Here is a 27025-nt window from a genome sequence, read left to right as displayed (position 1 = left end):
CTTCTCAGAAAAATTGAATGCTACAAAAATTGCAAAGGTTCACACGTGTATGCGTGTTACAAGAAGGTAAGAGGTGAAGGCTAATAGGTTGTAACACAAAAATACCTTTTATATGGAGAGGCAAAAGAAAGAGTTCTCAGATCTACAAGGAAACAAAAAAACTTAACACTAATACATCCTTCTTGAAAAGTAATTACTTAAAATGTATTTCAGTTGGGGCGCCTGGGAGATTCAGGTGGTTAAGTTCTTGATTTCAGCTCAAGTCGCAATCTCACAGTCATGAGATCAAATCCAGTGCTGGGCTCTGCACTGGGCATGGAGCCTGCTTAAGATTCTCTCTCTCCCAAGGGGCGCCTGGGTGGCTCAGTCAGTTAACTGTCTGACTTCAGCTCAGGTCGTGATCTTGCAGTTCATGAGTTCTAACCCCACGTTGGGCTCTCCGCTGATAGGTCGGGGCCCGCTTCACTTCAGATTCCGTGTCTCTGTCTCTCTCTGCCCCTCTCCCGCTCTCTATCTCTCAAATCAATAAACATGTAAAAAAAAAAGATTCTCTCTCTCCCTTGCCCTCTGCCCCTCCCCAAATCACATGTACTTTCTCTCTAAAAATTAAAAAACAATAAAAAAATAAAAAATTGTTTAAAAAATAAAAAAAATTTAAATATATACTACCAATGAGTTTAACAAACACGTGTAACTAATTATTGTAAATTAGGTCATAAAACTGCTTTTCATATAAGAATTATTCTTATATATGATATTAAAAGTAATAATTTAATAAGAATAGCCTAAAAACATCAGATTTTACTCATTACGACCAGGTTTATGGTTTAGATATGTGCTAAATTCCAGGTTTTATACAGGAGGGAGTCAAATAAACTAATACTATATTTCAATAATTACAGAAATATAGGTAAAAATTTTTGGAGGGAGAAAATTACAAATACAGTGGCTCTTATTTTTATTATTAAACATTATTATTATTGTTAATAAACAAAACCCTTCCTTCAGACAGTCTTACCCAGTAAAAAAGACTGCAAGATCCGCACCCAGCTGTGTCATGGGAGCCCTGGAGGTTCCTCCACAGAACCTTCAAGGCCCCATAGAGCCAGTTGGAAAACTACTGCATTAGTACAAATAAGAATCAAACCTATACCTTATAAATCACTGGAGAAGATAAAAATGTTAGTCAATTTTATTTATATATCAGTAATATTTATATATGCATATACATACACACACACACACACACACACACACACACACACACACTACAAATGGCTCAAAAAAATTACTGAAGGAAATGTGCCAAATGTTTTACCCAGTTAATGGAATTATGGGTATCCTATCTTTCAGTATTCTCTAAATTTATTGTAAAAAGCATATATTGCTTTTATTTAAAACAAAAAGTTTTTTTAAGAATGTGTCAGTCAATATGATAAATTGCATATTACAAAATCTATCCTTAAAGACATCATGGGATAGGGGCACCTGGATGGCTCAGTCAGTTAAGCGGCCGACTTGGCTCAGGTCATGATCTCATGGTTTATAAATTCAAACCCCCTGCTGTCAGCCCAGAGTCTGCTTCAGATCCTCTGACCACCCCCGCCCTCTCTGCTCCTCCCCTGCTTGTGCTCTCCCTCTCAAAAATAGAAAAACATTAAAATATATATAGATATATATATATCATGGTATATTTTCTAGAAGTATCTTTTCAATTCCAGATTATTTTTGAAGTTTGTCTTATAAGCACAAAAAACTTTAGACAAATACTTATAAAAGACACAAAATGTAAAACCAGGGCTGAAAAGTACTTGTGAGATAGTTTTAAAAACTGAAGAATATTGGGGTGCCTGGGTGGCTCAGTTGGCTGACTGTCTGACTCTTGATTTCGGCTCAGGTCCTGGTCCCAGGGTTGTGGGGTCGAGCCCTGCATCAGGGTCCTCACTGAGCGTGGAGCCTAAGATTCTCTCTCTCACTCTACCTCTTCCTCTCTCTCTTCTCACTCTGCTCCTTCCCCCACTCTCTCTCTCTCTAAAATAATAAAATATTTTAAAAAGTTCAAGAATATTTAAAAAACTTCTCTGGAACAGGAAAACAGTATTTTATATCATTTCCCACAGTTCTAGATGAAACAGAATACTCCACCTATCTCTCTAGTATATACTTAAATATTAAAATTCGGGGCGCCTGGGTGGCTCAGTCAGTTAAGCGGCCGACTTCGGCTCAGGTCATGATCTCACAGTCCATGAGTTCGAGCCCCGTGTCGGGCTCTGTGCTGACAGCTCAGAGCCTGGAGCCTGCTTCAGATTCTGTGTCTCCCTCTCTCTCTGACCCTCCCTCGTTCATGCTCTCTCTCTGTCTCAAAAATAAACATACATTAAAAAAAATTTAGGGGCGCCTGGGTGGCGCAGTCGGTTAAGCGTCCGACTTCAGCCAGGTCACGATCTCGCGGTCCGTGAGTTCGAGCCCCGCGTCAGGCTCTGGGCTGATGGCTCAGAGCCTGGAGCCTGTTTCCGATTCTGTGTCTCCCTCTCTCTCTGCCCCTCCCCCGTTCATGCTCTGTCTCTCTCTATCCCAAAAATAATAAATAAACGTTGAAAAAAAAAATTAAAAAAAAAAAAAAAATTTAAATATTAAAATTCTACAGCATAAGATATCCAATTTAAAGACAGTGCTTAGAACATAGGTTTGATCCTCGTTCCTACTCAGATTACCTCAGATTAAAGGAAAATATCCAAATGTTTAGTATTTAACTTTGTTATTTAGAAATAATAATGATCTCTACATTATTGTAGATCTATGTACATAATCCAAATATATATAACATCAATCAGTGCTTCTTATAAAATCTCTTACCATATTTTAATACTTACTCTTAACAAATCATCTATTCTTCCCTCCTTCTTTTCTAAGTCAGAATTCTTACTGTTTTCTAGTGCAGATATTTTTTCTATGGTGAGGTCAGACTATACAAAGAGAAAACAAATTTAGGATTAGTCTCAAAATATTACATGTTATCATACTTTTCTCATTACCTTTCTGGGGGGAAAAAAAAAACCAAAACACCTGCTAACACAAATAGTCTGCAATCACATAGCTAAAGAAATTAAATATGCTTTCCTTAGCCCATTCTTTAGGTCTTGTATTTTATTACACATGCACTTCAAATACACGTTACCTCTGGTATCAAATATATGAATCCTCAAACTGTTGTGCATTGAATAACGCAGAAACATACTACTCTAGAAATGAAACTAACTTTGAATAGAAAAGGACTTCAGAGGAGACAGGGCCCAAATGTCTAAAGAACACACATGCCACCTAGTGGAAATAAAGAACATCAGAAGGGGAGAGAATGAAGTTTACCTGAATCTAAAGTCCGTCCAACTGGCCAAAAGCTGGTAATTCAGATAAAATAAAAATCTATTCCTAAAGCTCTTGAGATTTAAGAAATTCTCCTAGATTGCCAAGCATCTTGTCTTAAAGGCGACACAATGCCAAGAGGCTTCAAAGACAATGCAGTATACGATTTGGCTATATCAAAACTACAGAGTGGAGGATGCATCCGCTATCCTTTTCACATACTAACTTTGAATATTCCCAACATTCCCTGAATTAAGAAGTTTCTAAAAAACTCTTTACGGAGGAAATTGTGTTGGTGTGCCACATGTTTAAGAATTTTAGCTTTATTCTTGCCAAATAAACAGGAATAAATCAACTACTTTCATAGAGTAGGGAATGAAAAATCACTGAGGTGTACTGTAAGCACTGTCCTAATACGCATTTTGTATACACTGTCTGAGATAACTAGAATCAACCGTATTTTACAGATGATTTCTATTAAAAAAAAAACTGAGGCCCAAAAAGATAACAGTGTTAAGTTGCAGAGTGAGGATCTGAACCCCAGCCTAGCTCTCCAAAACAAGTGCTCTTTCCCCCCAGCACCATGCTACAGTGTAGGCATTTCTACTGCAACACACCAGAATGGTAAAGAGACACCTCAAAAAGTTAAAGCACCTTCCAAAAGACTTTAAAATGCAAGTTCTGAGTATAATACACACAAATAATGAGGTAATGTTGGAGAAATAAAGGAAAGACAGAGAGGACTCCAAGATATCATATGTGGTTAGCATTTATCCCTAAGCACATCTTTTCCTCTGTATATTGATCACCAACCTACCTGGGTCTGTCTGTGCTGGATGGAGATCTGTTTCTGGGAGCTGCTGGAATGCTCTGTGTTGCCAGATCCCGTAGAAGAGGGACTGTTTTGCTGAGCCTGTAAAAAAGGTATATCAACTAATCACTAGAAAGTTTTGCATCTTTCTCCACACACATTTTTAGTTTTGTTTTTGTTTTTTTAGTAATCTCAACTCCCAAAGTGGGACTCGAATTCACAACCCGAGATCAAGAGTTGCATGCTCCACTGATTCAGCCAGCCAGGTCCCCCCGCACCCTCCCCACAAACGTTTGTAGGCATGCAAACAATTATATAAAACACACTCCTTCTGATGAAAGTCAGAAGTCAGGGTCATGTAGCCCAAGATGAAAGTAAAACAATTTAAATGAGAAGCAGGTTGGGGGGGGCACTTGGGTGGCTCAGTTGATGAAGCGTCCAACTCTTGGTTTCGGCTCAGGTCATGATCTCATGGTTCATGAGTTCGAGCCCTGTGTCAGACTCTGCACTGACAGTGTGGAGCCTGCTTGGGATTTTCTCTCTCTCCCTCTCTCTCTACCCCTCCCCTGCTCTCTCCCTCAAAATAAATAAATAAATAAATAAATAAATAAATAAATAAATAAATAAATAAATAAAAATGAGAAGCAAGGGCTATAACATGGTGGCTTGGCTCATGTCCCTGTAAATAGTGTGAAGTACTCAAATGTGCCCAAATGAATTTTTAAATCTGTAAATCACAGAACACTGAAAGCTATTCCTGTAATAATATATCCTTTTTACTTGTACGTCATGGCAATATGCTTCTGTTGGAAAAGGCTGGCAAAGCATCCACCACACAGGGGATGCTTATGACTCTAGGCAGAAAGAACTGTGAACTACTATTCAGAATAGTCTCCTAAATCCATAAACCTTACCCATGAACACTCAGCAGTCCAAAAATCCAGGCTGATTTCCAATAATGTCGCTTGCTGATGTGACTTTAATACATAGTCACATAGTCACACTGGGCATTCTAAGGCATTTAAAATTTATAGGGTTTAGGTCTTAATGTAATTCATCTATTCAGGAGTATACAATCCTTATCCTCCCAAAAGTCCTTTTAAAAAACAAGATTGAACCTAACATAATACAACCCTTCACAGACATAATTAGAAAATATTGGATATTCTGAGGATTATGGGCTAATCCCATAATCTTATCTGAGATCTACTGCTACCATCTTATCAGAGAAGATGTAGTGTTTCCACAGATGTGAATTTTGATACTTTCTATACATTCCTTAAACTAGTTTTCTCATCCATTAACATATAAACAATACTATAACCACCACCTACTGAGAATTACTGTCAGCTAACTGCTTCAATGTCATGATCACATGCAATCTTTACAAAACCCTGTAAGATAGTCATTATTATTTTACTTCCATTTATAGATAGATAAAGGAAATGCAAATCAGAGATTCTAAGCACCTATGCACGGTCACAGAGCTAGTAAGTGAGAGACCATGAATTAAGGAGTACTTTCAGGAGCGCCTGGGTGGCGCAGTCGGTTAGGCGTCCGACTTCAGCCAGGTCACAATCTCGCGGTCCATGCGTTCGAGCCCAGCGTCAGGCTCTGGGCTGATGGCTCGGAGCCTGGAGCCTGTTTCCGATTCTGTGTCTCCCTCTCTCTCTGCCCCTCCCCCGTTCATGCTCTGTCTCTCTCTGTCCCAAAAATAAATAAACGTTGAAAAAAAAAATTAAAAAAAAAAAAAAGGAGTACTTTCATCTACAATAACCATTCTCAATGGCCACAGCAGACTGACTCCCTCTCAGTAACAGAGTTACTGTCTCACCAGGCCACAAGCAAGCTAATAAGCACTTCATACACATAATTATCTTGAAGGCTCACGACAGCCTTATAAAGTAAGGCAGGCAGTATTATATGCTGCACGTGGATTTCTTCATTCAACAACTACTCACTCCCTATGTGTAACCACTGTGTTAGATGTTAGGAACACAATGACCAAGTCAAACAGAAATAAAACCCACAGACCCAGTCATTATTCTGCCTTAACAGAGCTTAGAATCCCAGTGAAGATTTATTAAGCACTCAATAAATATTTGTTGAAAGAAACTGCTAAATAAACAATCATACAGTAAACACAAAATTCCAACTGGGATAAGTGCTGTAAAGAGTATTCAACGGGGGGGGGGGGAAGAAGAGTATCCAACAGGGCACATAATCTAATCTAGAGTCAGGGATGACTGCCTCAGGAAAGCAGCATCAGAGTGAAGATGTGAAGGAAATAAGCAGTCAAGGAGGAGACGGTCAGGTCATTCCCAGGAGAGAATGTGTACATAAACACAAGGGGAAGAGAGAAGACTGATGTGGGGATCAAAGAGGTCAAAAATGAGAAACCAGTCTCAAAAAGGCTGAACACCGTGCAAAGTCCGAAATGACAGAGGTGGGATCAGAGCCACATTCAGGGAAGTCCAAATAACGGAAAATGTTCTTTACTCTCTACGATGCAGCAAATCTTTTTTTTTTTTTTACTTGCTAATTAACAAGGGTCATTGATATGAACCTCAAGTATTATACTGAACTATATGAGCATTATCTCCTTCAGTTATCATTAGATTTCTCTTACAATCCTCTCCTTTTGAAGTGTGTTTCTAAACAAATATGACTTTCAAACCATATAAGAGCCAGTAAGAATCACATGACTGACTAAAAGCCTCTTCTATAACTTTCAGGTTTTGGCATACAAGCTTTGCTAAAATGCCTTTTTATATGTGCTCATTTGTGATTCTGAGTTTTCTTTCAGCAAACAGGGTGCTAGAATGTAACTCAGTGGGATGTGCCAAATTAAAGCTCTCTGTAAAGATATATGTAAAATAGTTCAATGATAAGAAGTAAAAATGCAAAAAGTTAGCTGAGCAAGTGGGACATAGGTTAGGAAGTAGCAAATCCTCATAAAAAGGGAAACAATACTTTCCAAAGGCAAAAGAACTACAGAAATAGAAGGACCTATTATTGTGACAAATGAGTCCATGGTAGAAAAAAAATGCCCTCATTCTGATCATTCATTCAATATTAACTGTGGATCTCTGTGCCTGGTCCTGGTTAAACTCTAGAAATGCAAAACTGGAAAGCAAAGAGAGCTTAGTCTCCCAAATGAGAACAGAAGTCGCTGGCTCTTCTAAGCCGGCCACAGTAGTTGTTAATTTAGTCCAACCCCAACCTTGCAAAACACCTCCCCAGTTGTCCATATTCTTTGTTCCTATTATAAAAGTAATACTGGCTTCTAATTCATGATGACAAGATGGATCTTCCAAAGTCCTACTGATATGCAGAAACACTTTTAAAATGAAATCACAAGAGCACTAAGAAACAAGAGAGAGTCAAGGATCAGAAATGCTTTAAAACATTAAATTTTAAGAACCATTCAAAAACAGTTGGGTTCAGGTAGAGAAAGTGAAATACATTCATAGCTTGAAACATCACCAGTGAAACAGACTGGGTCTTTTCTAATTAAAGAAAAATTTTTTTAATGTTTATTTATTTATTTATTTTTTTTTTAATTTTTTTTTCAACGTTTTTTATTTATTTTTGGGACAGAGAGAGACAGAGCATGAACGGGGGAGGGGCAGAGAGAGAGGGAGACACAGAATCGGAAACAGGCTCCAGGCTCCGAGCCATCCGCCCAGAGCCTGACGCGGGGCTCGAACTCACGGACCGCGAGATCGTGACCTGGCTGAAGTCGGATGCTTAACCGACTGCGCCACCCAGGCGCCCCATGTTTATTTATTTTTGAGAGAGAGAAGAGTGTGAGCAGGGGAGGGGCAGAGAGAGAGATGGAGACACGGAATCCGAAGCAGTCTCCAGGCTCTGAGCTGTCAGCTTAACCAACTGAGCCACCCAGGTGCCCTTAGACTGGGTCTTTTCAAGGGAGCTCCTGAAAAGCTCCACTTGAGATTTACATTCACAAAAACCAGGAGTAAACCATGTGACAATTACCATGCATTTAAAACCGGCAAGGTCCAGTAACGACCCCCTGGATCCCTCCCCTTGCATACTGTAGGGCCTGGAGACTACCATTCTGACCCCAGGACAAAGCACAAGAACAGATCTCTTAAATACGGCTTAAAAAAAAAAAAAAGTAAAGATTTAAAAATGAAAAATAAGTGGGTCCAGGGGAGGGCTCCTGGTATGAATATTGTGGCTTGAGGGAAAAAGCAAAGAAAGTACAGTACCCCTGCCCTCCACAACTGATATAATGGGGAAAGAAATGGAAGGTACTGCAAAGAGTAAAACAGCTCACCCATCAAAACAAAGCCCTCCTTATTTAGACACTGGTAGAGGAGCTGGCGTTCCTGCCCAGAGCTTACCAAACATTCACACAGTCAGCCCTCCCACCATCTGGGAAGCAGAACTATGCCACTTGCAAAGGAAAATCCACGCCAATAACCAATATTAACCACCTTACTACTTCATCCAACTAAAGCTAAAGACACATTTTCAAGAAAGCCAACAGCACAAAAGGAAGATCCAATGTGAAAAGACAAAGATCCAAGAGAAAACAGATAACTCCATAAAAACAACTTCAAAAATAAATTATGTCCCCAAAGGATACATCTATAAAAATGAAAAAGCAAACAACATGAAAACAAACTTAAAATTATCAAAAATTTGAAAACTGAATAGATTAGCTAAATAACAAAATGAACATAGTTGAGTACAGAATCAGTTATCTGGAAGACAATGCCAAGAAAATCTCTCAGAAGTGAGGCACCTGGGTGGCTCAGTTGGTTAAAAGTCGGACTCTTGATCTCAACTCAGGTCTTGATCTCAGGGTTGTGAATTCAAACCCTATGTTGGGCTCCACGTTGGGTGTAAAGCCTACTTTAAAAAGGGGGGGAGGGGGGCGCCTGGGTGGCGCAGTCGGTTAAGCGTCCGACTTCAACCAGGTCACGATCTCACGGTCCGTGAGTTCGAGCCCCGTGTCGGGCTCTGGGCTGATGGCTCAGAGCCTGGAGCCTGTTTCCGATTCTGTGTCTCCCTCTCTCTCTGCCCCTCGCCCGTTCATGCTCTGTCTCTCTCTGTCCCAAAAATAAATAAACGTTGAAAAATAAAAAATAAAAAAAATAAAAAGGGGGGGAGGGGGGCGGTGGCTGGATGGCACAGTTGAGTACCTGATTCTTGATTTTGGCTTAGGTCAAGATCTCAGTTCGTGGGATTGAGCCCTGCCCTAACAGTGTGGAGCCTGCTTGGGGTTCTCATTCTCTCTCTCTCCCCCTCCCTCCCTCCCTCTCTCTCTCTGCCCTTCCCCTACTCACTCTTTCTCTTTCTCAAAATAAAAATAAACATTAAAAAAAAAAAAAAAGAAAAAGAAAATCTCCCAGAAGATAAAAAAAAAAGTCAAATAAAGGAAAGAAAAGTTCAGAAACGTGAACAACACAGAGGCTCCAAAACAATCTAATAGGCTCTCCTGAAGAAAAAAATAAAGAGAAAGAAATAATCAAGGAAGAGTAAAATAAAAACTTCTCTGAGATAAAAAGGCACATTTTTTTTTTTTTAATTTTTTTTTTTTTTTTTTTTCAACGTTTATTTATTTTTGCGACAGAGAGAGACAGAGCATGAACGGGGGAGGGGCAGAGAGAGAGGGAGACATAGAATCGGAAACAGGCTCCAGGCTCTGAGCCATCAGCCCAGAGCCTGATGCGGGGCTCGAACTCACGGACCGCGAGATCGTGACCTGGCTGAAGTCGGACGCTTAACCGACTGCGCCACCCAGGCGCCCCTAAAAAGGCACATTTTAAGAGTGAAAAAGCCTACTATATGACAAGTAGTATTAATGGAGAAAAACACAGTAGACAGACTTCAAGAACAAAAAGATACCATATACATCTCAATAGATCTAGAAAAAGCATCCAGCACTTTCATGATACAGACATTTAACAGACTCAGAAACAGAAGGATACTTTTTCTTTTTCTTTTTTAAGTTTTTATTTATTTCTTTTGAGAGAGAAAGAGCAACTGGGAAAGGGGCAGAAAGAGAAAGGTAGACAGAATCCCAAGCAGGCTCTGCACTGCCAGCGCAGAGGCTGATGTAGGGCTTGAACCCATGAACCACGAGATCACGACCTGAGCCTAAGTTGAACACTAAACTGACTGAGCCACCCAGGTGCCCCAGAAGGTCACTTTTTCAACCCCAAAAAGGCATCTCTGAAAAACATATAGCTAGCCTAATACTGTCAAAGATCACATGCTTTCCCCCATAAGATCAGGAATAAGACAGGATGTCCACTTGAACCACTTTAAGTTAAAACTGCCAACATTGAAAGAAAATAAAGAGACCTATATAAATGGAAAGTTATCTCATGTTAATGGAATAAAGACTTAGTATTTTTTTTTATAGAAAGGTTTTGATACATAGATTTAATGAACAGATAGTGAATATATATTATTCATCAGATTTCTTTTTTTTTTTTTTAATTTTTTTTTCAACATTTTTATTTTTATTTTTGGGACAGAGAGAGACAGAGCATGAACGGGGGAGGGGCAGAGAGAGAGGGAGACACAGAATCGGAAACAGGCTCCAGGCTCCGAGCCATCAGCCCAGAGCCTGACGCGGGGCTCGAACTCACGGACCGCGAGATTGTGACCTGGCTGAAGTTGGACGCTTAACCGACTGCGCCACCCAGGCGCCCCAAGACTTAGTATTTTTAAGAAGGCAATACTCCACAAATTGATCAAAAGATTCAGCACGACTGCCATAAATCCCAGGTGGTTCGTTTGCAGAAACTGAAAAGCTGATTCTAAAATTCTTATGGAAATGCATGGGATCCCACAGCCAAAACAATCCTGAAAAAGAACAAAGTTGAAGGAATCACACTGCCTGGTTTCAAAACTTAATTACTACAAAGCTATGGTCACTAAGACTGTAGTACTGACATAAGCATAGGCATATAGATCAATGGAGTAGAATCTGAGTCCAGAAATAAACGCTTTACATCTATGGTCAACTGATTTTTGACAAGGTGCCAAGACAATTCAACGGAGAAACAGTAGTCTTTCCACACAAATGGTGCGGGGGGGGGGGGGGGGGGGGGGAGGGGAGGGCAGGGGGGACCGACTGGATATCCATATGCAAAAGAATAAAGTTGGCCCCCCCCCCCTTCCTGACACCACACACAAAGAATAACACAAAATGGATCACGGACCTAAATATAAGAGCTAAAAGGACACTGAGAAGAAAATACAGAAGTAGAGTTTCATGACCTTATGTCAGGTTAAGGATTCTTAGCTAAAACACTAAAAGCATAAGCAACGAAAGAAAAAAGATAAACTGGACTTTTTCTAAATTAAAACCTTTTGTGCTTCAAACACTTTCAAGAAAGTAAAACAACAACCCACAAGAGAAAATACATGCAAATCATATAGTGGACATGGGTCCCTTTCAACTCAACAACAACATAAATAGCTCAATTTACAAATGGACAAAGGATTTATATGACATTTCTTCAAAGAACATATACAAATGGTCATAAGAAAATTTTAAAAGTGCTCAGTATCATTAGTATTCAGGAAACGCAAATCAAAACCACAATGACATATTACTTCACGTCCACTAGAATGGCTATAATCAAAACAACAGATAATGACAAGTGTTGACAAGGATGTGTGGAGCACCCTCATGTATTACTGCTGGGTTTGTAAAATGGTACATCTGCTTTGGAAAGCAGTTTGGCAATTCTGAAGAAATAGTTACCATAAGACCCAACGATTCCACTCTTTAGCACATACCTAAAATGACAACATACGCCTATACAAACTTGGACATGAATGTTCACAGCAGTATCATTCATAATAACCAAAAAGTGGAAACAACCAAAATGCTCATTAAATGATGAAAGGATAAAAAAGGCTGTGAGCAGCTGAGCACCAGGAGGAATGATTAGATTTACAGATACACATCCACAAAAATCCATGAGACCATAAGGATAACCAAAGAAGAGAAAGTTAGGGGCGCCTGGGTGTCTCAGTTGGCTAAGTGTCTGACTTCGGCTCAGGTCATGGTCTCGTGGTTCATGAGTTCAAGCCCCGCATTGGGCTCTGTGCTGACGGCTCAGAGCCTGGAGCCTGCTTCAGATTCTTTGTCTCCCTCTCTCTCTACCCCTCCCCCCTTTGTGTGCACACACACACGTGCGCTCTCAAAAATAAACATTAAAAAAAGTTACATTATTTCTTAGAAAATACCTGTTAAGTTATTCAGAGATAGGCGTTCAGAATTTCTGAAATGTACTTTAAAATACTTCAGCATAAAACAATATGAAAGTACATTTTTAAAAATCCAAGCTTTTAAGAATATCCTGTGTAATGTTAAAAGATGCAGCTTTCAAGAAAATAATAAACCTGACATTAAGAAAAAAAAAATCCAGAAGACCCTGACAACTAGAATTGTCTCATTCAATCAAAACTCATCAATGACTAGGATGGTTTTCTCAGTGAATCCAACACAACGACTTGGTTTTGCAATGCCTAATAATGAAACCGTCATAATATCGTAAACGTTCCTTAAGTGTTTTCAAAGTCCTAGAAGAATTTGGAAAACAGAAAATACTAAATTATGGTTAAAATAAAATAATAAAAATAAAATAAAATAAAAAATAAATAGCACACACTTACAACGTAACATTAACTAAAAAACTGAAAGATGAGAAAGCAGATGGGTGACAGTTTGAGTATGTTAAATTCATCTCTTATAATGGAGAGTAGACAGGGGAGCCTGGGTGGCTCAGCTGGTTAAGTGTCCTACTTCGGCTCAGGTCATGATCTCTCAGTCCATGAGTTAGAGCCCCGCGTTGGGTTCTGTGCAGACAGCTCAGAGCCTGGAGCCTGCTTCAGATTCTGTGTCTCCCTGGCTCTCTACCCCTCCCTCACTCGCTCGTGCGTTCTCTCTCTCTCAAAAATAAATAAACGTTAAAGAAATTTAAAAAATAATGGAGAATAGGGAGATCTTGTTTATAGTTAATTAAGAGATACATTATTTAGGGGCTGGGTGGCTCAGTCGGTTGAGCGTCCGACTTCGGCTCAAGTCATAATCTCACGGTTCATGAGTTCGAGCCCCGTGTCAGGCTCTGTGCGGACAGCTAGGAGCCTGGAGCCTGCTTCGGATTCTGTGTCTCCCTCTCTCTCTCTGCCCCTCCCCAGCTTGCACTCTGTCTCTCCCTCTCTCAAAAATAAATAAACATTAAAAAAATTTTTTTTTAAAAAGAGATACATTATTTGAAGTTCAAACAGTAAATCAGTAGAAAATCTAAAACAAACTCTGGACAGTGGTTACATTTCTGAGGGTTGCATAGGAAAGACTCTTCTCCATCATTTTAATTTTTTGTGGGCAATGTACATATACTAGTTTTACAATTTAGAAAATTGTATTATGGGGTGCCTGCGTGGCTCAGTCGGTTGAGTGTCAGACCAACTCAGGTCATGATCTCACGGTTCATGGGTTCAAGCCCCGCATAGCGCTCTGTGCTGACAGCTCAGGGCCTGGAGCCTGCTTCAGATTCTGCGTCTCCCTCTGTCTCTGTCCCTCCCCCGCTCACATTCTGTCTCCCTCTCTTTCTCAAAAATAAACATTAAAAAAAAATTTTTTTATATTATCTTACAATTTAAAAAATCAACTTCCTGTATGTTAATTATACTTCAATAAAAAGAAGAAAAAATTGAATTTCCTATGTTAAAACATGTAAAATTACATTAACAATATAATTTTAGATATTTATAGAATCAAACTCGGGGTGCCTGGATGGTTCACTCCAATTGAGCATCCAATTCTTGACTTGGGCTCAGGTCATGATCCCAGGGTCATGTGATCTAGCCCCCCCCCAACCCCTCCCCAGGAGATTATCTCTCTCCCTCTCCCTCTGTCCCTCTCCACCACTCACGTTCAGGCTTTCTCTCTCTCAAAAATAAATAAAAATAAAAAGGATCGAACTCACAATATTCTGCCACCTGCTATTTTTATTTATCAACACCTATCTAGACATCTTTCTCTGTCAGCATATACAGTTGACCTTGGAACAACAGGGGTATGAACTGCACAGGTCCAGTTATATGAAGATTTTCAGTAAATACAGTGAGGTACTGTATTTTTTCTCTTATGAGTTTCTTTTCTTTTTTAAAAAACATTTATTTATTTATTTATTTTGAGAGAGAGAGCATGAGCAAGAGAGGGGCAGAGAGAGACAGGGACAGAGAATCCTAAGCAGGCTCCATGCTCAGCATGGATGTGAGGCTTGGTCCTATGACCATGAGATCACGACCTGAGCTGATAGCAAGAGTCAGATGCTCAATCAACTGAGCCACGGAGGCACCCCTCATATGATGCTCTTAATAACATTTTTTCTCTAGCTTACTTTATTCCAAGAATACAGTATACAATATAAATAACATACAAAATATGTGTTGACCAGCTGTTTATGTTATCAGTAAGATTTCTGGTCAACAACAGGCTGTTAATAGTTAAGTTGGGTGGGGGTGGGGGGGTGGTCAAAAGTTATACTGCATGATTTTTGACTGCCAGCAGGGTGTTGGGTGTCCCAGTCCCCAATGTTGTTCAAGGGTCAACTGCATATATACCTTTCTCACTTCTTCTGTCAACTGTATAGCATTCCATTAGACTCTATATGAAGGATGCCTTTATCAATTCACACAACATATAATTGCCCTGAGAGTGTGTTAGAGTAGATCCTGTTCTGGTATTGGAAAATCAAAAGGAACAAAGCAGGGGAGCCTGGATGGCTCAGTTGGTTGAGTGTCCAACTTTGGCTCAGGTCATGATCTCAGGGTTCGCGAGTTCAAGCCCCACGTTGCGCTTGCTGCTTTCTGTGTGGAGGCTGCTTCACATCCTCTGTCCCTCATTCTCTCTGCCCCTCCCCCACTCATGCTCTGTCTCTCCAGAACAAACAAACATTAAAAAAGAAAAGTGAACAAAGCAAAGTCCTTGACCTGATGGAGTTTCCATGCCAGTGGGGGCAGGGGAGGAGTCAGACAAGTAAATTATAGCAGGTCAGCTGGTGATAAGACCGAGAAGAAAAACAAAGCAGGGCATAGGAGGTAGACATTGTGTGGAGTGGGCAAGGAGGAGTTGCTATTTAATAGAGTGTGATCAGGGTAGGCCTCTCTAATAGGGTAAATTCAAGCAGAGAACTGAAGAAGCATGGCAGACTTACTATCTGGGGGAAGAATGTTAAGACAAAGGCAACACCAAGTGTAAAGTCCCTAAGGTGAGAACATGCCAGGTAGTATTTGAGAAGGCAAGGTGGCCGGTGTGGATGGAACCTAGTAAGGAAGGGAGGTGGCAGTAAGAGATGGCCAAGTGGTGAGAAACAGACCACGCAAGCCTTTATGTGCCATTTTAAGTACCTTTGAGCAAACATGACTGAATCACTCTCATCGGTTGAAAACAGATTAAAAGGCAAAGAAGGTAGGAGCAAAGAATCCAGTGAGGAGGCTACTACCATAACCTTAGTGGGGGACAACGGTTTAGTTCAAGTAGTAGTAGGAGTAGTAGTACGAGTAGTGAAGAGGTTAGAAGCAGTAGGAATCTGAACATAACCGTAATAGTAAGATTTACTGATGGATTTGTAACTGGGATATAAAATAGAAGAGACAAGAATGACTCCATGGTTTTTAAACAACTAGAAGGAGAGAATGGACAGTTACTGAGATGTGGAAGGCTGTTGAAGAAATGGGTTTGGATTGAATTCAGTTTTGGACATGTTAGGTTTGATATGCTTATCAGACATAAAGAAAAGTCTAGAAGCAACTGACTACACACATTTGGAATTCGGGGCAGGGCTCTGGGCTGGAGATATAAACTTGGAAGTGCTCTGCGTATGGGTGATAACTAAAGCAAAGAAACTCAATGAGATTATGTAGAGAATAAAGGTAGACAAAAGTCTGAAGACTGAGCCCTGGGGCACTCCACTGTTTAGAGGTCTGGGAAATGAGAAAGAACAAAAAGAGTGGAAGCGGAGGGGAGCACAAGAGGACGTGCTTGGAGAAAGGAGTCATCAGTTATGGCTAATGAATCATGCTGGACAGATACATTCTGAGGACTGATCACTGGGTGCAGCAGTGTGGAGGTCACAGACACCCTCGATACAAGTTCCTGTGAAACACCGGTGAAGGGGAACCACTTCCGGATTTCTGCAATAATAAACAATGCAATAAACATCTTCATATAGTTTTATGGGAATAGAATTCCTGGGTCCCAGGACATGTAAATTTAACACTCGGATACAAACCAACTTGTCCAAGAGACTGCACCCATTTAGAGTCAGTATAAAACTTGCATGTGTATCTAAACTATAATCTACACTGAGAATTATCAAATGTAACAATCCTTAACACTCTGACAGGTCAAAAGTGTTATACCTTGTTTTATTTTGCATCTCTCCACGGCTGAAGTTAGGCAGTTTTCATGCTATTAGTCATCTGTCTTCCCTCCACCTACCCCGTAAAACTGCCTGCTAATTAATAGCTTTTGCCTATTTGTCAGGAAACTGCTGGTCTTTATTTATTAAAAACGTTTTTTTAAATAAGTTAATGTTAACTCTTTTGCTTTCTTCTTTCTTTAGACTACTAAGCTTATATCCTGGCTGGAACTGCAGAGAAGCAAAGAGATCCAGAACTGTACCAAACCATTTAAGCCTTTGTTTTTCACATTTATTTCCCTGTTCCTTCTTCAGACACGTTCATTTCTTACTCTTCTCTGCCATCTCTCCTCTCCATGAGAACAATCTGGCTATAGCACCTGCACTCCTCTGACAGCCCGAGTGCACTAGCTGATAGGACTGAGGAAGCCGTTATCCACGTGCACCCATCCCAATACCTTTTTTGGAAGGCTCACAATAGGGGACCGAGTTTTGCTGATCGAAATCCTGGGTACTTAGCTACATGCCTGTCACATAGTGAGCATTCAGTAAGTATTCGTGCAATAAACAAAGGGAACTCCCCTCAAGTGAAATGGAAATAGCTTTCAAAAAGGCAATAAAAGAACATAAGGACAAACAAACCTCTGATTATCCAAGGTTTTACCTGGGAAAGTTAGCTTGAAGATGAAGATTTAATGGTCAGTGAATAGTAAACAATGTAATTTTTACACACACGCACAGACACGCGCTCTGTAAGCATACTATAGAGAACCACAACATTCTCACACAAACTATGCCATACTACTGTCAGGCCCACACACAGGACTGTATTGGTCAATTCTCCAATTTTGTTTCTGACACCCACAGATAAAATTAGACCCTCTTCACACAAGAAGTCTCTCCATTCCTCTGATGCTTAAAAAAATTCTCTAAGTTTAAAAGCTATAATATCTCTTTGAGAAAAAGCAATAATAACGGTAAGAAAGTATTCCAAGTTGTGCACAATGGTTCGCTAATTACTTCATAATTTTTATTTCCTTTCCTTAAGGCACCCACCCTTTTCATGGCCTTTTTGAATACAACTGCATGTGGATTAATGACTCAGAATTCACGAAACAAATAAAGAGGAAACTTAGGTTACAAGTGGAGCGAATGAACCAGGAGAAGAGAAAGAAATTTGGATCAGTGATGACTTTAGCTCTGAAAGAGGCCCCCAAAAATGGAAGAATAGGGCAACGGGGCTTTCCCTTGCTCTGTATCATCTGTGGTGGGGCACAGAAACCAAGAAAAATAACAACCCTGGAGTCAAACTGCACTAGATAATTTGATAAGTAAAAATGGGGTCAAACCTACTTGTTCTCCAAGGAGAGAGAAAGAAGTAAGCTGAGAACAGCAAACAGGTAGCCAAATACTCCTGGAAAAAGTATCTGTCCCAACACTGTGAAGAGGTGAGAGGAGGCAAGCGTACAGGTCACGCCAGTACCACGGAGGGGAGACAGACTGGCACACACACTACAGAATGCCCGCCTACCTGCTAACATTTTCTGACCTACACGCTGCTTCAAATAAGTGACGCTTGGAGTTTGGCGACTTTAATTAGACAAGTACTTTGGCTGTAACGGAATTTGATCTGTATCTTCTTCACTTCTTTGTCAACCTAAAACCGTATTTTCTTTCCCACGGTGTGCCCAGACTTTAACAAAGTAGTCCCTCTCACCCCCTGGAACCAAGGGACACTGAAGAAAACCACGCTACCTTTAGAAGGCACACAGTTAGTAACGGCATCATCTCTTCACGAACATAATTCCTCAAACTCCATCAAGGAGCTCGAGGGCAACACGGATCAGCATCAGGTCAGCCTTGGTACTCACTGACACAAAGGTGAAGCAGAGGCCAGCTCCCCTCTGCGCCAGCTGCTCCGTGTCAAGCCGAGGCTTCGCCAGCATCACCGACATGAGGGTTGGCAGAGCGGACTGCTCCTCCGACACCTCCTTTGCAGCGCTGCCATCTAAGCCATAGAGGGGCTGCTCTACCCGCCGCTGCAAAACATCAAAGAAACCCCACGGATTACATGAGAAAGCAGCCAGAAACTGCCAAAACACATAACGGATTAAAACACAGCGCATAGAAGAGTAATTTTTGCAAAACACCTTCTCTGAAAACAAATATGGACAGCATAATCACAGTGTCGCTGGATTATAACTTATCTGTAAATCTGGGATAGTATCTCACTTGAATTCTGTAAAATTAATTGTATTTTACAATTTTAATTGTTCCGTATTTCTACAACTGAAATTGCAGTTTACTTTGCAGAGTTCAACAAATCGACTTCACAATACCTTCAAACCTACAAAGGAAACATTATTTCTATCCTGTAGGTAAATGAGGATGAAGACATTTGTCCCCTAATTTACAGGAAGCTTATTTCACTCTCAATTCTATCCTTACCATGCTATACTTATATGCAAAAATCGAAAATAAATACAAGCAACACAATTTCCACAGAACACTAAAAGAATGATATAACACAATTATGTATGGTTTATTCCAGAAATTTAAGGATGGTTCATTATTAGCAAATCTACCAATATAATTCATTACATTAGTATTGGGGAGCGGAGATATCAAGATTCTTCCCTTTAGACGCCAAAAGAGGATTTGCACATTGTTGGGCAACGCTTAAAAACAAAAACAAAAAACACTGGGAGTATCCGTCTTTAATACAACACAGTATTTTTTTTCAGAGATGAACATAAATTAATGGTGCCATACCAAAGACACACTCAATAAAGTTAAGAAAACTAGAAAGGGGTTAACACATTAATATCACAATCATTCAACGTTATTACAGAAGGTTTAGCAATGTGATAAGGGGGGGAATGAGGTATAAACAAGGGGAAATATTAAAGATTAAAAAGTGTCATTTTTGGATGATATAACTATTCACAAAGGAAACTAAGCAAATCAACTGAAAAACAACAAATAAGAGCTCGGTAAGATGGTCGAATATAAAATAAATACACAAAAAACAACAGCTTCCCCATATACCAATAATTGATTATTATCAGAATATATAATGGAAGAAAAAGCAGATTCAAAATTTCAAAAAATCTATACGAGAGAAATAAGTTTAGAAATAAACTTAAGAAATATGGAGATTACATATAAGAAAAACTACAGATTCACTGGCAGATGTAAAAGATGATCTACACGGTAATACCATGGGCCTGCATTCAAATTTTATAAATGTCAAATTTCTTTAAAAGCCAACGCATGTGGCTTTTTATTTACTTTTGTTTTTCTTTTTTCTCTCTCTCTCCTGCTACGAGAGAGTGCTGTAGTGGTGCAGTGATCACAGTGTCACTCTTGCTCTCTTTTGGGAGTTGATTTGGTGGAATTTCACACATTAATTCTAAGATTCACTTGGAAAGATAATCAAAATTAGCCACACAACTTTTGATAAAGAACAGCAGGGAAACTTGACTAGTTATTAAAACATACCACAAAACAGCAAGACCACATCAGTATAATACCGGTATGTGAGCAGACAGATCAATCAGTGGCACAGGACAGAAAACTCAGAAACAGACCCCTATAATATGGATATATAATCTGTGATTAAACTGTGTTTCAGATTAGTGGGAATTTACTAAATAGATGGTAGGGTATTTGTATAGGTATCAGAAAAAAGTAGAAAAGCAGATTGCTTCCTTATACATAAAAATTACAAGGAAATACAAACAAGTATTTTTATGACTTTCTAGTGGTGAAGGACTTTTTAAGCATGACATTAAAAATACAAACCATTCAGGTATATCTCAGAATAACATAAAACCAGTAAGACATAAAGGAAAACAGTGACAAATTTGACTCCAAACTTTTTTTACTCCTGAATGGCAAAAGTCAACCTGAAGTTAAAAGATAAAATTATAAATAGGCAAAAATGTTTACCATATAAATGACAATGAGTTAACAACCTTAATAAATAATGTACTCCTCATCAAGAAGAAAAAAACAAACACTCTGATAAATAAATAGGCAAAGAACTTAAAGAAGCATTAAAAGAGAAATCCAAAAGGCCATTAAACTTATGAAAATATGTTTAATATCACTAATGAAGAAATGCAAGGTAAAACAAGGTATTCTTCTGACAAAATTACAGTGATAAACTTCAGTATTAGGAGGGTACACGGAAACTGGGACCTGCGAAGTGCTGATAATCTGCTAGCAATTATGTGATGACATTTTAAAGTAAGCATATTCTTTGACTAGGGAATTAGAGCTTGGAAATTTATCCAAAGCAAAAGAAAAGAAATGCGAAAGACACACACACACACACACACACACACACACACACACACACACACACGAACATTTGTTACGGCACTATTTAGAGGACAAAAAAAATGTTTACAGGATACTGGTTAAACAAATAAAAGAACAGAAATTAGGAAACTATTATATGAACATACATGTACACACATATATGCCCAGTAAACCCTTTAATAACAGTTCTGGAGGAGACCTGAATTGTTGGACTTTCATAACATGTATGTATCCCTTCATGAGGAAAAACTAACATTTTCATTTTAGAAAATAAAAGTAAAATAAACTAACCAAAATGATCCCAACAAAAGAATTTAGGTTTTTAATCTGTAAGCGGAGTCCACCTCCTCGAGGCCAACACTCCTACCCCAACCAAATGCAACTGTTTAAATTCAGGCTCCAATGTGCTTGTGATACCCATTCACAGCAATATCTGCACTACTTGGGAGACTATATCTCCGAAGCCCCAATACTAAAATTAATCATTCTGTTATGTACTCAATAAATGTTTGCCAAGGATTGAAAGATTTTATAGAATATTTCCGGAAATACAGCAGGCTAGGATGTTTGAACTAACCTTCCCTTAGAAAATGATTATAGAAACAGGACAAAACATGGGGAAAAAAAAGATGTTAAAAGCATTGAAGAGTTGATAAAATAAGGGATCTGCCAGGGCAAAAATCTAAGGGAAATTAGGACTGCAAGACACTTAAATGAAGCATTCAAGTCATATTTGCCCTAAGGGTACCTGCAGATCTTGACCATCCCGCTTACAGAGCACAAGGTGCCAAACGGATCGTCACAGGCCAAAGTCCACTGAGGGCAGGGGGTTCAATAAGGAAACCCTTCGCGCTTCAAGCTTCAAGGACTTTCAAAGGGTTACACTCTAAAGGAAAATGTAAAGCAGGAGAAAAATTTCCTCCACCCTCAGAGAACTACAAGGAAGTTGCCCTGGCAATACAGGGAGCGGGGGCTCCCCTGAGAAATGTTAACACAATCCAGATCAATACCGACTGGGTAGCTGAAACAAACAAACAAAATAAACCAATCAAACAAAATGCAAGCCATGAATTCAGCGGTTTAAAGTAGTACTGGATGGGTAAAATCTCTAGGCATTTGGAAGAAGCAAAGAAAAATTCTCCCTGGAGGAACACATCTTTTAGATCTCAAACAAATTTCACAAATAATTTTTCAGGAAAAATGAGCGGCACACAGTCAAAAAACCAAAGAAGCGTAAAAGAAATAAAGCCCTGAGCAACAGCTAGGGAAAACAACAGACAACAAATAGATTCATAACACATCAAATGCCAGAATTATCAAATACAGATTATAAATACTCTACTAAATAAATAAATAAAAGACAAACTTGAAAATATCAGCAGGGAACACAATAACAAAAATTAACAATTCAGTGCAGTTGGACAGCCTGGGTGGCTCAGTCGATTGAGTGTCCAACTTCGGCTCAGGTCGTGATCTCAACGTTTGCAAGTTCAAGCCCCACATCAGGCTCACTGCCGTCAGCACAGAGCTCATTTCAGACCCTCAGATCCTCTGTCCCCCTCTCTCTGCCCCTTCCCTGCTTGCGCTCTTTCTCTCAAAAATAAATAAACATTAAAAAATAATAATAATAATTCAGTGAGGTTAACAGCAAATTAGATGCAACAAAACAAGAGAATCTGGGACCAGAAAGGCAAGAAACTATCCAGAGTGGAGCAAATGGAGACTAAGAGAAAGTAGAAAAAAGTCAAAAGGCAAAGTGATAAGGTGAGATGGTGTGACACACAATTAATTGGAATTTCATAGGAAAAAGAAAAAGAGAACAGGGCAGAGACAATATCTGAAGAGACAATGGCTAATAATTATCCAGAACTGGTACAAGACCCAACAAAAAACGCTAACACATTACGAACAAGAGAAATAAAAGGATGCATCATAGTGAAACTGCAGACCACCACAGATGGAAGATTTTTAAAGCAGCCAGGGGAAAACAAGAGCAGATAATTTCAAAGAAATGAGAGATACATGAAAGTTGTTTTCTCAGTAGTAACAATGGGAGTCAAAAGATGGTAATAATACATTCAGCTGTTAAGAGAAAAAAAATGCCAATGTAAAAATATACACAGCAAAAGTATCTTTCAAGAATAAAAGCAAAATTAAGTACTTTAAGCAAACAAAACCTAGACAATTAACTCCTCAGCAGATACATATAAAAGAATACTAAAGGAGTACTTCAGGTAGAAGGAAAGGGACCCTAGGTAGAAGACGTAAGATGCAAAAAAGAAGTACAAAGAAAGAGGTAAATGAACACTGACAGTAAAATAGATGAACAGTGACAATATAAACTAATAATGTTGTATGAGGCTAAAAAAAAACAAACAAAAGCAAAATACAAACATACACCACCACCACCACCACCACCAACATAGTAGCAAGTAAATGGAGTTAATGTTCTGAGGTCACTGTTTATTTCGGAGGAGGATAAAGATACTATTAACATCAAACTTTGGCACACTGAAGATATGTGTGGTAATTTCTATGAGAAACACCGAACAGGACCTAGCTTCTAGTGGAGAATGAGAATACACAATGATTAACCTGCCCCCCCAAAAAAACAACAACCCAAATAAAGCAAGAAATGAAAGAAAAGAGAATATGCAGCATGAATAGAAAACACATTAAAAGATGGCAAATAAATGCTAAAGGGGCGCCTGGGTGGCTCAGTTGGTTGAGCACCTGACTTCAACTCAGGTCATGGTCTCGCAGTTCACGAGTTCGAGCCCCGCACTGGGCTCTGTGCTAACAAACAGCTCAGAGCCTGGAGCCTGCTTCAGATTCTGTATCTCTCCCCCGCCCTCCCCCTGCTCATGCTCTGCCTCTCTCTGTCTCTCAAAAATAAATAAATGTTGGGGCGCCTGGGTGGCGCAGTCGGTTAAGCGTCCGACTTCAGCCAGGTCACGATCTCGCGGTCCGTGAGTTCGAGCCCCGCGTCAGGCTCTGGGCTGATGGCTCAGAGCCTGGAGCCTGCTTCCGATTCTGTGACTCCCTCTCTCTCTGCCCCTCCCCCCTTCATGCTCTGTCTCTCTCTGTCCCAAAAATAAATAAACGTTGAAAAAAAAAATTTTTTTTTAAAAAAATAAATAAATGTTAAAAATAAATAAAATAAAATAAAATAAAAGCTAACGTTAAAAAAATACTTTAAACAGAATAAAGAAAAATTCAACTATTTATGTGTCAGGTATACTGAAAACATAATGAAAAGCTGGTAGTATAAAAATGGAAATATCTATACCATATAATGGTTTGGATACATTAAATATTGGATAAAATGCATTTAGAGCAAAAAGTATCATAAGAGATGAAGGGTCACTTAATAATACACAAAGCAAAACTATAAATACATGAAGAAACAACTCGCACAATCATGAGAGATAATAAATACACCTCTCTTGGTAACTGCCAGGACAAACAACCAAAAATCAGAATACAGAAAATTTAAAAACTATGATTAAACGCCATGATTAACAAAACTGACTTAATGACAGAACAAAACTATATTGTTTAGGGATACACACATGGTCGAACTGTAAGGAAGAGCACATTATAATCATGAAAGTTAGAATAGTGGTTGTTTCCAGGGTAGAGAGCATTGTAATCAGAGAAGAGCACACAGGTTTCCAGGGTGCTGGAAATATTTTACTTCTTGACCTAAGGAATGATTATATGGAGTTAACTTTATAAGGATTTCCTTTTTGTGAAGGGCCACACAAATATTTTAGGCTTTACAGGCCATATAACATCTCTGCGATATATTCTTCTGTCTCCACAACTCTTTAAAAATCTAAAAATCATTCTTAGTTTGCCAGCTATTAGCTGTAGTTTTTACCAAACTCCTGCATTAAAAGCCTCATGTTTTAGGTACTTCTTTGTTTTCAACAAAAAATAGAAAAGAACCTGGGAATGCAAGCTGGTGTAGCCACTCTGGAAAACGGTATGGAGGTTCCTCAAAAAACTAAAAATAGAACTACCCTACCACCCAGCAATTGCACTACTAGGCATAGATCCACGGAATACAGGTGTGCTATTTCGAAGGGGCACATGCACCCCCATGTTTACAGCAGCACTATCAACAATAACCAAAGTATGGAAAGAGCCCAAATGTCCATCGATGGATGAATGGATAAAGAAGATGTGGTGTGTATATATACATATATGTATATATACATATATATGTACGTATGTATGTGTATATATACATATATATATATGTATATATACACATACATACATACAATGGAGCATCAAAAAGAATGAAATCTTGCCATTTGCAACTACATGGATGCAACTGGAGGGTATTATGCTAAGTGAGATTAGTCAGTCAGAGAAAGAAAAAAATCGTATGACTTCACTCACGTGAGGACTTTAAGAGACAAAACAGATGAACATAAGGGAAGGGAAACAAAAAGAATATAAAAACAGGGAGGGGGACAAAATAGAAGAGACTCATAAATATGGAGAACAATCTGAGGGTTTAATGGAGGGGTCATGGGAGGGGGGATGGGCTAAATGGGTAAGCGGCACTAAGGAATCTACTCCTGAAATCGTTGCACTATATGCTAACTAATTTGGATGTAAAATTTTAAAAATAAAAAAATAAAATAAAAAAATACAAAAAAATACTTAGGGGGGAAAAAACTAAAATAATTCTTTATCCATCGATTCTTCTTTTTTTTTTTTTAATTTTTTTTCTTTTAACATTTATTTATTTTTGAGACACAGAGAGAGAGAGAGAGCATGAACTGGGGAGGGTCAGAAAAGAGGGAGACACAGAATCTGAAACAGGCTCCAGGTTCTGAGCTGTCAGCACAGAGCCTGACGCGGGGCTCGAACTCACGGACCGCGAGATCATGACCTGAGCCGAAGTTGGACGCTTAACGAACTGAGCCACCCAGGCGCCCCTCGATTCTTCTTTTCAACAACTCTGAGCATCTGCTATGTGTGCCAAGCACGGTTTTGGGTGTTAAAGACCAAAAACTGAACAAGATATTATCTCTTCACGTCAAGTCAAAAAAACAGTAATAATAATTATACCGTTAGGTAATAAGACTGAGAGACGGAAACAGCAATCAACTACAAAGCAAAGTCCCTGGTCTCATGAGATTAACATTCTAGTGGAAGAAGATGTGCAACAGATTAACCAAATAGTTAAAAATTAAAATATAGGAGCGCCTGGTTGGCTCAGTTGGTTGAACGTCCAACTCCTGATTTCAACTTAGGTCATGATCTCACAGTTCATGAGTTTGAGCCCCATGATGGGCTCTGTGCTGACAGCATGGAACCTGCTTAGGATTCTCCCTCCCTCTCTCTCTGCCCCTGCCCTGCTTGCTTGCTCACACTCTCTCAAAATAAATAAACTTAAAAAAATTTTTTTTAATTAAAATGTTAGTAAATAAAAATATTAAAATCATACCACACACCAGTGACAATGAGTGATCTACAACAAAACACACAACAATATGGATTCATCTCACAGAAGTAATGTTGAACAAAAGAAGACAGACATAAGAGTGTACATTGTATGATTTCTTTCATACAAAATACAAAAACAGAAAGAAAAAAAACATCTCTGCTGTTAGAAATCAGGACAGTGGCTATTCCCAATGACAGGGAGGGGGCTAATAACTGGCAGGGAGCATAAGGGGGTTTGGGGAGGGAGGCTGGTAATATTGCTTTCTTGTGTTGGAATACTTTAAGCACTTTAATTGGTTTAAAAATTAAAAATAGGGGCGCCCTGCTGGCTCAGGCAGTGGAGCATGCACCTCTTGATCTTGGGGTTGTGAATCTGAGCCCCACGTTGGGTACAGAGATTACTTTACAAATTCTAAAATAAAATTTTAATGAACATATAAATAAATGTTAAGAAAAATAGACACAAGCCTCCTCAACAGTTACCTAAAAACCCTCAACCTAACCAAATAGATCTACACATCAAACATTTCTAACTTTTTTTAAAATGTTTATTTTGAGAGAGAGAGCTCACATGCACGTGCAGGAGTGCGGGGGGGGGGGGGGAGGAAGGGAGAGAGAGGGAGAGGGAAAGGGA

At 39.2% G+C, this 27025-nt stretch overlaps 1 protein-coding gene across 6 annotated transcripts in view; it reads right to left on the bottom strand.

Annotated features, from left to right (window-relative positions):
• TLK2 (tousled like kinase 2) overlaps positions 1 to 27025 on the bottom strand; it is a 115715-nt gene that overhangs the window by 46165 nt on the left and 42525 nt on the right. For all 6 annotated transcript variants that reach the window (XM_086687659.1, XM_086687657.1, XM_086687656.1 and 3 more), the window contains 3 exons: positions 18471 to 18638; positions 4181 to 4276; positions 2874 to 2966 (listed from right to left, as the gene is read on the bottom strand). In XM_086687659.1, coding sequence (XP_086543785.1) covers positions 2874 to 2966; positions 4181 to 4276; positions 18471 to 18638 — 357 coding nt within the window. The remainder of the gene's footprint in view (positions 1 to 2873; positions 2967 to 4180; positions 4277 to 18470; positions 18639 to 27025) is intronic.

The sequence above is a fragment of the Puma concolor genome, chromosome E1, assembly GCF_028749965.1.
Source record: "Puma concolor isolate L17-30 chromosome E1, mPumCon1.1.hap2, whole genome shotgun sequence".
Taxonomy (NCBI): domain Eukaryota; kingdom Metazoa; phylum Chordata; class Mammalia; order Carnivora; family Felidae; genus Puma; species Puma concolor.
The sequence above is the reverse complement of the archived record's forward strand: the minus strand, read 5'-3'. Positions and strand labels throughout refer to the sequence as shown.